This window comes from Cuculus canorus, chromosome 11, assembly GCF_017976375.1.
Source record: "Cuculus canorus isolate bCucCan1 chromosome 11, bCucCan1.pri, whole genome shotgun sequence".
Classification (NCBI taxonomy): domain Eukaryota; kingdom Metazoa; phylum Chordata; class Aves; order Cuculiformes; family Cuculidae; genus Cuculus; species Cuculus canorus.
Window position 1 is genome coordinate 22,259,143 of NC_071411.1, and position 12,926 is coordinate 22,272,068.

The following is a 12,926-nucleotide window of genomic DNA, read 5'->3' on the forward strand; positions in this document are numbered from 1 at the left end:
AGCAACCTTTTAAACTTCTAGGGAATAAAAATCTCAGGTGAGGGCACAGTGTTTTGTTGCCAGGAGAAGCAAAAGGGATGCAAACCACTTGTCCCTCATCGCAGCAGCAGTATGAGGGACAAGCAGTGAGGGAGGGGTATTCCCAGCCAAGGGAAAGATGACAGCAACCAACCCAGAAAATAAAAGGTGTAGAGCTCAGTTGGACCCCACATCTCCCACTTGTTAAAAAGGGAAAGCAATCTGGTCCAACCTACAAGGAAAAAAGGCCAAGGCAAGCAACAATTTAGTGACAACCCTTTCCAGTTTTTGAGTCCCTGCTCTCACATGGGAGATCAGTCCCTTTTACTGAGGCGGGAGGGAGACACCCCAGAGAAGCACAAAGTGAGCACAAATCTCCCTCTATATCAGCCATGAGGCTTCAAAATTCTCAATTTACGAAGTGTTTGACTTCAGGGCTCTTGAGATTCAGCAACGTACCTAAACCCACCTGCGCTCTCATCGGCCTCGCTGACAGGCAAGAGAAGCCGAGGTGAGAAGGAAATAGTGAACAACGGCATCAAAATAAGATTTATTATTTAGAACTGAGATTTGGAAGAGACAGACATGGCAGGTAACAACAAAACAATATGCCAGGCTCCAGCTGTGAGAAAGGATGGAACTGAAAGGCTTATGGGCAAAGAGAAATTCCTGTTTCTCTGGTACCAAAACCAAGAGCAGAAAGGTCAGAACATTGTGGTCTGGAACTAAGGGAGAAGCAACTGAGGTGCTTGGCTGCATAGCACAGCAGTGGAGGGCTGGAAGAGTTTGGGGCCCAAACATAACTGCAAGAGCAGGTTTTCCCAGTGCTAAACCCCATCTTGCTAAAAAAACCCCATTGAGTAGTCCTTTATAATCAATGATTACTCATGAGATTATTGCTACAAACTACTTTTACATCACCTCAGCCCAGGAGACAGCTGAAACCCGTCGCCAATGAATCAAGACAAAGAAATCTCCCACTACATAATTTCAGCTTGTTGAAGGCACTTTAAAGTCTTTTAAAAATTGCTCCAATTACTGACTTCTCTGTAGAAGGATTTTAGTCTTACATTTAAAATTAGAAGCTACTTGAGAACTGTATTTAACTCTGGCAAGAGAACGCAGCCAGTCTATAAGAAAAAGAAAGAGGTAGAAAGGGAAGTGACAAGTACAAACTTACTCTCCAATGAAGTCCTCTAGGTTTCTCAGCTTGATTTAAGCAGATTTAAAAGAGAGTACTATCTTTACAAAAGAACTGTGAGAAATTTGTATGGAATTGGAACTTATCTGCCTTGTACTGGAATTGGAAAACACGTGCCTAGCTTATCTTTTGGAAAACTACAATTATGAAACCAAAAGTATTTGAAGGAGTGCCGCCTCCTCCTCCTCCCTCTTCTCCAGCCACTGCTCACAGGAACCTGGCTCACAACATAAGGGAACAATTTGGAACAAATCGTTTCCCCCAAAATAATTCTCCTTTATTTTTTTTTTTCATAACATTTTTGTATTTCCAACTATAAATAAAAAAAAATTATTAGAAAGAAGTTACAAAATTGCGTTGAATGGATCAGAACGGCACAGAATTTCTCACACAGGATAAATCACTTCCCATCTTCCTCTTCCTCCTCCTTAGCCGTGGTGGGGCCTCGCGCTTGGCACTGTAGCTGTGGGGGCCACGTGTCAGTCGCTGACGATCTCATTTTCAGAATCTACAAAAAAAAAAATCCATATACGGATTTCACATACAGGGAAACTGGCCTGGGTTGCCCAGAGCAGTGGTGGCTGTCCCATCCCTGGAGGGGTTCAAGGCCAGGTTGGATGGGGCTTGGAGCCCCTGATCCAGTGGGAGGTGTCCCTGCCCGTGGCAGGGGGTGGGACTGGATGGGCTTTGACGTCCCTTCTGACCCAAACCATTCTATGAAACCCAACCAAAACCCAACAGGGCTGTGTGAGATCATGGAGCTGGAGCGCGTGCCAGCCACCTCATGCGTTTTGAATACCAGAGGGAAACAGAAATCAAAATCCTCTGTTTAACACATCACCCGTGTTGTACTGACAGCTCAGAAGCACAAGCACGTTTCTGTTGGTGGCACCTTGTGGAGTCAGAATGGAGTCTCAACTCCCGCAGGGGAAGAGATTTTCTCCTAGAAGGCAGGAGTCGCAAAACCCAGCAAAGACGCTCAGTGCTTGCCTCAATTTTGGGTGCTCTGTTGCTGAGTAAGGAGGGGAGAGGGATGCGGCTGCAGGAGGCTGCAGGGACAAGTTGTGGGCATGGGCTTTCATGCCATGGCCCAAGCTCGCCTCCCTTGTTTGATGGAAATGGAGCCAGCCTGTAATCCTCCTCCCACCTGGGAAGGGGAAAGGCCATACTCCATGCCAGCAGCACACAAGGCAGGAATGGGATCCATCAGCTTCCCCTTCGCTTCGCAGACCGCAGAGAGAGATGGTTGGCTGGACACCAAGGGGTACAGAGGTGCCGAGGGCTTGCAATGACGATATCAGAACAACACGCAATGAGGGCGCCAAGAGCACAGCACAAGCAGCAACAACACTGGGTGCCATCACCCGTCCCACATATCCTGAGGCATGTGCCTCACCAGGACGTATTGGCTGTGCTGGTGACACACTCACAGGGACATGCACCAAAGCTCGTCACTCTACAGCAGGGAAACATGCACGCTGTTATTGGGGCTGCAAGCATATATGGGTTTTATATAGCAAGCAGTTTGCTGAATGCTGAACCAGAAGAAACACCACGAGCCTTGTAGAGCAGCTGAGAGGGAAAGGGACATCAGGGAAAAGCACACTACGCAAACAGATGTTGTCTGTGTTTGGCACAGCTCCTGGCAGGTCTTCACGTGTTAGGCTTTGCTTTTATTAATGCAGTCCCACTTTCCTCCCTCCCATATTTCTCGCTCTGCCTCAACACAGGAAGAATAGCTTTTAAAGGTTGTAAAATCATGTCTTGGTCATAAGTCCTCCCCAAGCTCCTGATCAACACCAGTTCTGCAGATCTGCCTGAATTCTCAACATCTGCTCACTACTACTACTCAGCGTTTACAATGGAAGTTCAGCCAGGAAAACAAAATAAAACAAAATTAATTATGTGCAGGTAATGGGGAAAAGCCCGGAGACAGCAGTGAGTTGCACCACAGGTCAGCCATAAAGCCAAAACCACAGCAGGCTCTCCAGGTGCCTCATTCTTCACACAAGCTCTTACAGATGCTCAGCTCATGTCCTGAGGACAACTTTTAGATTTACTCTGAAGTCCATCTAAACTTTCAATAAAAGACTGAAAGGGCAACAGCACTGGAGAGATCGGTGAGCTCAGTTACACTAAAATTTTCTCAGTGCTGGGGAGAACTATGAGAAAAAGGCAGTGATTGCACATGTTAAAGGGGCTCCAAGAAAGCTGGGGAGGGGCTCTTGATCAGGGAGTGGAGGGATAGGATGAGGAGAATGGTTTTCAGCTGAAAGAGGGGAGATTGAGATGAGATCTTAGGAAGAAATGTTCTCCTGTGAGGGTGGGGAGGCCCTGGCCCAGGTTGCCCAGAGCAGTGGTGGCTGCCCCATCCCTGGAGGGGTTCAAGGCCAGGCTGGATGGGGCTTGGAGCCCCTGATCCAGTGGGAGGTGTCCCTGCCCATGGCAGGGGGTGGGACTGGATGGGCTTTAGGGTCCCTTCCAACTCAAACCATTCTGTGCTTCTGTGATTCTATGAGCTGCAGGTGCTGCCTAACAGTGGGAAGAATGTAAGATACAGTCTATCAGGCCTGATAAACCAAACCTGAATGCTGAGGAAGTTTTTACCTTATTTACAGAGTATATACGAGTATATACTTCTTTGGGTATTTTACGTTACACCCACTTAGGAATTAGCGGCAGCTGATTATTTCTTCTTAAATTTCATAGAAATCCACTGGATCAGGTGTCTCAAAGCCCCATCCAACCTGGCCTTGAACCCCTCCAGGGATGGGGCAGCCACCACTGCTCTGGGCAACCTGGGCCAGGGGCTCTTAGGTACTTACTCTTACTTTGCCTTTTAGGCAAATTTCTTAGATTTTTATAAAGTGTCAGTCCTGAATGTCTCAGATAAAACTACAATAGACACAAAAAAGTCCCCAGAGCTTTGACTCAAGAGGCTCTCACTGCACCCGTCCTTTCACTTGAAGATCCATGAGAGCAATGGTGTCATAGCTGCACTCAGTCATGCCTCAATAATGAAAGGCGCCTGCTCCTTTCCAAAGGGAAAAAAAATCCTAACGTTTCCTTCTGCCTCATTAATAAGTGAATCCAACAGCACACAAAATTTATGTCACGAATCCATTCCTTGGTGCCATCCATTCAGTTAGTGTGTAAGGCCAAAAGCGTGAATTATGCAGCCTCTAAACTTTTCCTATGAAAGTTATTTCAAGGGAGAAGTTTTATAGTCAAACACCGATCCAAGCACACACAGCAGCAATCTTGATAGCCCACTACAACCATCACTCTGGAAAAAAAAGCAGAAAGGATCACAGAATTTGTAAGAGTTGCTGCCTCCTGGTACAAACTTGGCTTTTAGGTGAACTAGTTACAGGTAATCTATTTACTGACCCAGCTAAAATCAGTGTTATGGTGCATCCACACACTTCGAGCAGCAAATTCTTTCATAATGCAGAATTTGTAACCTGGCAGCTCCTAAAATCCATTTCATTATGTTGCATGCCTGGAGCTTATCTGCATTAATAGAAGAACCAGCAGGGTCAGGGCTGGAATATCACCTTCCCACTTCATTCTCCACAAACAGATCTCCGTGAAACACACACGCCAGCCAAGTGGGTGAGTCACAACACAATTCCCATCTGACCCACAGCTCATTTCAGGAGCATAGAGCCAGGAAAATAATTTTACCAGGGTCCTTCAGGAGAAACACCGTGAGGATCAGTCCATCAGCTTGCCCAAATACAGAACTGAAGCTCAGCCCAAAGCACCAGGCGTCCACAGCCCAGCACCACAAAGCAAAGATGCTCCTCAAGTATTCAGTCAATAACAAGTAACCACAGCAAGAAATTCCATGCACTTATGGTTTTGCTGTTTTATAAATTCAATCCTTAGCAAGATGTTCATCCATGACAATGGAAAGCACGTGAATTCCCTGCTCATATATTCTGCAAAGAGACCTTCGCCTACGTGCAGCTTCCCAGCACTGCTGTCCTTCTCCACAAACACCTCCAGGGACTGAGAAGGGCAGATGAGGAATGACAGAACACAAGAAAACTTACTGAGGTATTAAACATACTATCTCATCGTCATTAACGATTTCATTTGTGACTGCTGTCTCCAAGCCAACGCTTTGGGGAGCATCTATTGAGAACTCAGGCGGGGGCTAATTGGCAGAAAGACAGAAAACAAGGTAGGTTTCTACCATATTAGCTAACATCTGAGACATCAGTCTTACTCAAAAAGGCTTGAGCCCTTTGTTTAATTAGGGGAGGGACAGGGAAAGCAACATTTTTCTTTCCAGAAAGGAGACTTCTGATTACAACTCTCCAAAGCCACCTTCCAAAGAACGTGGAAGGACAGACGTTCTTCCTACTCAAACATGAACAACACTGATACGGACCCAGCAAGTGCTAAGTCCAGGGGGTTTACAGGAGAGAGGAAAAGCAATGCAGAGGTTAATTCATTTCAGAAGGGAGACCTCTCATTACAGCTCTCCAAAGCCAACTTCCAAAGAATGTAGGAGGACAGATGTTCTTCCTACTCTAACACGAACAATATTGACAAGGACCCATCAAGCACTAAGTCCAGGGGGCTTGTTTGGCAAAATTCTGAACGTTCTCAGAATTGAAAATAATGCACTGAGACCATAAATTAAAAAGCGTGAAGGGAAAGAGCAATCATTGACGAAGCCAAGTTAAACCAATGACTGATTCAAATGTATTAGGGATTTCCTTCCACAAATACCAAATGGCAAACCCTGTGACTTGATTAAGAAATTGATTGCAGAAATACTGCCGTTTAGCACAAGGACGCCTTATTCCTGAACAGACAGCTCTCTGTATGAGCAGAGACCGCAACATCTAGCCTGTGCAGTCCCTCATCTTCTCTTTGATACCAGTCAATGTCCAATATTTCAGAGAAAAATACAGAAGTAGAGAGTAAAAAAGGAGACCTTTGGAGATAGGTGTAAAGGAGGTATTTAAAAGATGGTAGATATACCCTGGAGGGATTTAAATGGTGGGTAGATGAGGTGCTCAGGGATGTGGCTTACAAGAAAGACATTGAGGGTCTGGAGCACATCTAGAGAAGTGGAATGGAGCTGGGAAAGGGTTTGGGAGTGGCTGAGGGCCCTGGGGCTGTTTAGTCTGGAGGAGTCTAAGGGGAGGCCTCATCACTCTCTGCAGCTCCTGGAAAGGAGGTTGTGGTGCTGCTCTCTTCTCCCAAGTAACAAGCAATGGGACAGGAGGAAATGGCCTCAAGTTGCACCAGGGCAGGTTTCTATTGGATATTAAGAAACATTTCTTTCCTGACAGAGTGTTGAAGCCCTGGCAGAGACTGCCCAGGGCAGTGGGGGAGTCTCCATTGCTGAAGGAGTTAAAAAAAGAAATATGCGGCTGTGGGACTTGGGGACATGGTTTAGTGGGCATGGTGGGGTTGTGTTGGTGGTTGGACTGGATGAGCTTAGAGGTCTTTTCCAACCATAATGATTCTATGATTCCTCCCCACCTAGCCCTGCTCCAAGTGAAGCCAGGATCAGTGGGAAACAGGATGTGATTACACATTTACATATTCCACCATGATGTATGGCAATCGGAAAACCAAATTAATGGGATATGGGCAGACTTAATTTGACATTTCTGAACTACTGGGTGCGTGACTTGGCAGTTTAAAACTTTCTTTCAATATTTGTCTTGAGTTTCTACAACTTCTAAAAGGTTGAAAACTGAAGAGTTTGCCCCCATCGAAATCTTCTCCTTAAAGCTGGAGATCTGCACTTCACTTCACACGCATCCTTGCAGACCAGCACTGGCAACGTCAGGAAATGGCAGAGCTATGGGACACGTTTGCAGGCCTGCAGCCAGGAAGGCAAGGAATTCTACTACGTGGGTTTGACCCTTGCTTGCTAGCTACACATCAATGCAATATTCCGAGTCAGGAATACAATTTGTTCAGCTCTGGCATCTGTAGGGAAATGCCTTTTTGCATCCAGCCCTCCCACCTCTGACGGTGCAGCATGGAACCCTCAGTTCCCTCTTGCTCCTTTACTCACATTTTCCTCAGAATTTGTCCTGTTTATTTAATCTCATATTACTTGCTTAATTGCCACTGAGGCTCAAAGCACCCTTTGATATGATCGGTACGACGGAGGGCAACAAAACAGAGCTTGAAGCTGAGAGCTGGAGTAATTGCAGCCAAGACAGCTATCAGAAAATTGAAACCATGAATACAGAAATGCAGATATGAACCTCAGAGCTGTTTTTTGGTCCCAACAGCAGTGAAAGATGCAATAGTTAGGCATACACCCACTAGAGATTTGGAAGCCTTGCTCGCACAGCCCACCCACCCTGCCTGTTGCTGGCTCTGCCTGGGCGCACAGCGCATGCAACGCAGCCGCCAAAGTGAAAGACGCTCCCCGCCAGCTGCAGCACCAATCGCAGCCGTTCAGATGTACGCGGCACACACAGCAAAGCCACACGAGTCAATGCACAGGCACACAGAAGCAGGAGTATCAAACCGCTGCCTGCCTCTCCTTTCCTAAGTTCTCCTGCAGCCTACACCAATGACAGTGACCGCCAAGAGGGTGATTGCATCGGCGCCGAAGTTCCTATCTTCACTTCCTTACACTTAAATGATGCCACCATCAAGTAAAAAAGGCTTCCTTAGCGCTTTTCTCTGTTGGAGAGACACAGTTCAAGTGCCTCTTTCACCACTCTAGCATCTTCACACATACCACCAGCAATACTGAAGATACCCTTGCTTAAAGTAACCCACTTGATGTTCCAGTCTGCTTTGTAGCAGCGTAACACCAGGAATCCTGCAGCGGGATTTCAAGCCACATAACCTGTGAGATGGCACTGAACAACTTCTGGAGAACTGTTTGACTTCTACAGCTGCCAAGAGGTGGGACGAATCAGTTATGAGCAGAACATGAGGAACAGTGGAGGCATCACATCTGCTCCTTCTACACAAACCAAGGGATAAGAGTCTGGAAAATAAAGGTAGAGTTACCGGAACAGCTGGGAATTGACACAATTCTATGTTTTAGAAAAACACTGGGTTTTTCACACAATTTTCAAGCACAAAATGTTTATTTTTCTTCTCTTTGATCTATACAATTTCTCAGGGGTTTTAGTGCCACTGACTCTGTCAGTATACAGGGGATGGACTATACAACAGGCAACAGCAACAGAAACCGTAAGAGTCAGTGCAAGCTGAAGGAAAATGGGTGTGAGAACATATTTTTCATGTTTGCTCATGAAGCATACAGACATGAATCTAAAAAACCCAAAGAAATTAAAAGATACATCTTACAGAGAACAGAAATCTCTTACTACAGTAAGTATTTTGCCCAGGCAGAAGACTCTGCATAATTGGCTATAAAATTCAATTCTAACTGAATTGATGGAATAATATATTCAAAGGGTACAAACCAAATAATTTAGACAGATATAATGCTCAAAGTACAATAGAACTATACAATTCACAGCTTGGCAGCACAAGGCATCTCTGCCCTTCAGCAGACGGCATAGAATGTCATCGCAGTAGATACACAGCAAGGCGCCCTTGGATGCGACCCATGCCTAGCGCTTTCTGGTGAGAGGAGACTTACCATGAGCAGCCCAGGGTTAGTGGTTATCCCGTGCCTTTAGACTGCGAGGTGCGGATGGAGATTCGACGCATGACAAATGAGGCAAAAAGAAACTTTCAAACAGGAGAGAGGTGTCCATGCCACCTGAATTAAACTGAGTTAAACCAAAAAACAACCCCAAAGCAAACAAGAGAAACCCAAATTTTCCAACGAAAGGTGGTGCGACTCCACAAGTGAATATGAAAAAGAATAGCTTCACATTTTTATTCTGTTGTAGCATGAATGCTGCTGGCACGTCAGTGGCAAAACAACTTTCTGAGCCTCAGCAGGAGAACCAAAGCCAGAAAACACGAGTGCTGTACTTACAAGGTTCTTACAGCAACCTGCAGATATGTGCTCCAACAGTCAGGATTTCAGTTAGATTTTTTTCACTTCTGAAACATGCACAAATTTAATTAAATTATAAAAGTCCAGTAAAGGAAATAAAACATAATCCATTTGGCTGCTGATTTGGAAGTATTTGCCTGTCTGTTAGAGAAATAAGTTGCTGGTGACAACAACTTTACCAAAGATGGGGGAAGAGGATGAATTGCACTGCCCGAAGCTATCACCTGTCCTTATATACAACTGACTTAGCTTACTCTGTAAATTCTCCTATTTTAGAATGTGCACTTCACTACTCCTCGCACAAACACCAACAATTTTTTCATCAACATCTCAAACAAACCTCACCTCACAATTATTAGTATTTTAAAAGCTTCAGAAATGAAAATTCAACTCACGAATGATGATAAAAGCATTTACAGCAGAATGAAACTGATGACGAATATTGACGGTAGACCTTTGATATCTTTTCAAATAAAAAGAACTCCAACTCACAACGGGATTGTAAATAAAGCACACCTTTCAAATAATTGTACATCTCTTTCCAGCTGGAACTGAAAAGCTGAAATTCAAGGCACTGAACTCCTGCAGGGGTTAGTACAATTTTCCAGTCATCGATTCAAGTACATTGACTTTAAGGATCGCAAGTGTAAAACATCCGAACACAACAGAATAAAGTGTCTTCAGCAATGAAATACAAACAAATATTGCCAGCACAGACAGGCTATCTCTTGTGAAACCGTTTCACAGTGACTGCTGATCAGGGTATGGCTGTATGTGTACCCGGACCCCCGTCTCCTCCGACGCGGGTGGCATCTACCGATCACTCCAGCGACGGCGCCAACATCACAGTCCCCTACGGCGAGGTGCTACGTCATGTGCAGGCGCGGGCCCGGCGCCTCGGCCGTGGGGCGCTGCAGCGGCACTGGGTACAGCCGCAAGCAGGCTTTGCCCAGAGGCGAGAACCGTGCCATGCTCGGGCCTCGGGCAATGCCAGGCTGTGCAGCCGGCCTCGACTGCACTCCGTAAAGAGGCGCAGGGAACACTCCTCCGTACTGACAGAGAGGCATCATGTATGGCGTCACTGTGCCAGAGAGGGCAGGCCCTGGCAGAGGCACTGGCAGGGACGGCGGCGCTCCAGGAGCTAACGCAGCAGGCATGGGGCAAGGCATGGGAACAACGCACTTTTTCCCCAATCCTGTTCTTACCGAATTAACCTACAAAAAGAGAAATACAAAAAGCATCGCTATTGAGCTCCTCTCTGCCTACCTGAGAGACATGTGTGCTTCGATCTTATCTCTCATAGTCTCCTCCTAAACAAACTGTCAGCATCCAGCTGGATAAACACACAACGTGATGGGTGAGCCATGGGCTGATGGGTCGGGCTCAGGGGGTCACACCGGGCTGGTGAACAGTCTCTAGTGGGGTTCTGCAGGGCTCCACCCTAAGGACAGTGCTCATTAATGTCCTCAGAAATGATCTGGATGCAGGACTTGAAGGTTTAATAATTAAGTTTGCAGATGACATGAAACTAAGCGGAGCTGTTGGCACTCTTGAGGGCACAGAGGCCCTGCAGTGGAATCTGGACAAATTGGAGAGCCAGGCAATCGCCGGCTGTGCGAAGCCTCACAAAGGCAAGTGCTGGATTTTGCACCTGGGGCACAAAAAGTCCTGTCTGTCCATGAGTCGGGGGCGAGGGGCTGGATTGCAGCTCTGGGAAAGGGTCTGGGGGTTCTGGTTGAGGGTGAGCTGAACACAGCCTGACAGCCAAGAGGGCAACCGTGTCCTGGGGTGCATCCAGCACGGCATCGCCAGCTGGGCGAGGGAGGGGATTGTTCTGCTCTCCTTCATACTGGGGCGGCCCCACCTTGAGCACTGGGGCAGCTCTGGGCATCACAGGATAAAAAGAGTCTGAAGCTACTGGAGAGTGTCCAGAGGATGATGTGCCAAGGGGAAGGTTAGGTTGGGCATCAGGACAAGATTCTTCCCCCAGAGGGTGGTGGAGCACTGGAACAGCTCCCACGGAAGCAGTCACAGCAGCAAGCATGACAATATTCCAGAAGCCTTTGGCCAACGCCCTCACCATGAATGTTAGGGTTGTCCTGTGCAGGGACAGGAGTTGGACTCGATGATCCTTGTGAGTCCCTTCCAGGACATTCCATGATTCTATGGTTCTCTGTCTGTGCTGGGACCACAGTGGCTGCTCCCCACAGCATCACGGACGCAGCTGCTGGCAGCACCCCTGCCCCTCGCCTGGGAGCCTGCAGGCACAGCCTCTTCTCAGCTCAGAGGTGGGTTTCTTTTTCTGTTTTGCTTGTTAGTGGGGGCTTTTTACACTTTTCTCTTTGCTTTGTTTGTTTCTTTGTTTTTTAAAAAAAAATTTCTAGCAAAGTCAATATGGGGAGGAGGAGTATATCTTATATACTGGGTTTTGTGCATGGAAGTAAATAAACAGGACTAAGTGAAGAATTAACCCAAATCTTGTATTGCAGCCATCTAACCCAAATCTCGTATTTTTTACAGCTATCTAACCCAAATCTCATATTTTTACAGCCAACTAAGACAAATCTCCAGTTCTTACAGCCATCCAACCCAGATCTCTGATTCTTGGAGCCATCCTCAGAGCACATTTTCAAATCTCTCATCACGCACATTTCTGTTAAAAGGTATGTGGGCTGTTTGGTCTCAATGAACTAAGGGTAGCGAAGGATGGCATGCGATTTTCCTTGGCAGTTAAATACCCAGCGCCGGAGGCAGCTGAGACCAGGCAAAGTAAAGCAGCAAGCACTCAGCAGGAGCTGCTCCCACCTTGGGGGCTACTGAAACCGATTTTAGCTAATTTTCCTCAAATTCTATTAACGTCCACTTCAATGATTGAGATTTTGCATGCGAGGGGCAGTGAAAATGCTCTTCCAAATGATGGCAGAGCTTCCCAAACGACACACATGCACCATCATTCTCAGTGCCATGGAAACAACCATTCCCTAGGATGCTGCCCGTTATCTCTGCGCACGGGGGTTGAAGCATTGCATTACGCTTTTAATTTCACCAAAGCTTTTGAATTACACTCCCTGCTGTCATCCCCACCAAGCCAGCACCATTCACAGCATAAATAAAAAAAGGGCATTTTCTGAGTCTGGGAATCTCCCAGTAATTTGACATTCCAAAATAAATTGATAAAATGGGTATGAGGGTGAAATTTCAGAAGAAAAAATGAATATGTGCAAGTGATGCTGCCACTGGACTGCTGGTGAGGCTGCACCTCGAATCCTGGGTTCAGTTTTGGGCCCCCTACAAGAAAGACATTGAGGGGCTGGAGCACGTCCAGAGAAGGGAATGGAGCTGGAGAAGGGGATGGAGAACAAGTCTTAAAGGGAGCGGCTGAGGGCCCTGGGGCTGCTTAGTCTGGCAAAGAGGAGGCTGAGGGGACACCTCATTGCTCTCTGCAGCTCCTGGAAAGGAGGTTGTGGTGAGGTGGGTGCTGGGCTCTTCTGCCAAGTAACAAGTGATGGGATGAGAGCAAGCGGACTCCACTGGCCAGGGGAGCTTTAGGCTGGATAACAGGGAAAATTTCTTTCCTGACAGAGTGGTGAAGCCCTGGCAGAGGCTGCCCAGGGCAACAGTGGAGTCTCCATCCCTGGAGGGGTTCAAACAACACGTAGCTGTGGCACATTTGGACATACTTTAGTAGGCACGGCAGTGTCTGGCTGATGGTTGGACTGGATGACCTTAGAG

The 12,926-nt window shown here is 46.8% G+C and overlaps 1 protein-coding gene across 1 annotated transcript in view; it reads right to left on the reverse strand.

Annotated features, from left to right (window-relative positions):
* Positions 1-4,002: 4,002 nt before the first annotated feature.
* The window catches only part of WNK2 (WNK lysine deficient protein kinase 2), a 136,052-nt gene continuing 127,128 nt past the window's right edge, over positions 4,003-12,926 (reverse strand). Inside the window, 1 exon segment of the mRNA XM_054076422.1 lies at positions 4,003-10,408. Coding sequence (XP_053932397.1) covers positions 10,061-10,408 — 348 coding nt within the window. The 3' untranslated portion in view covers positions 4,003-10,060.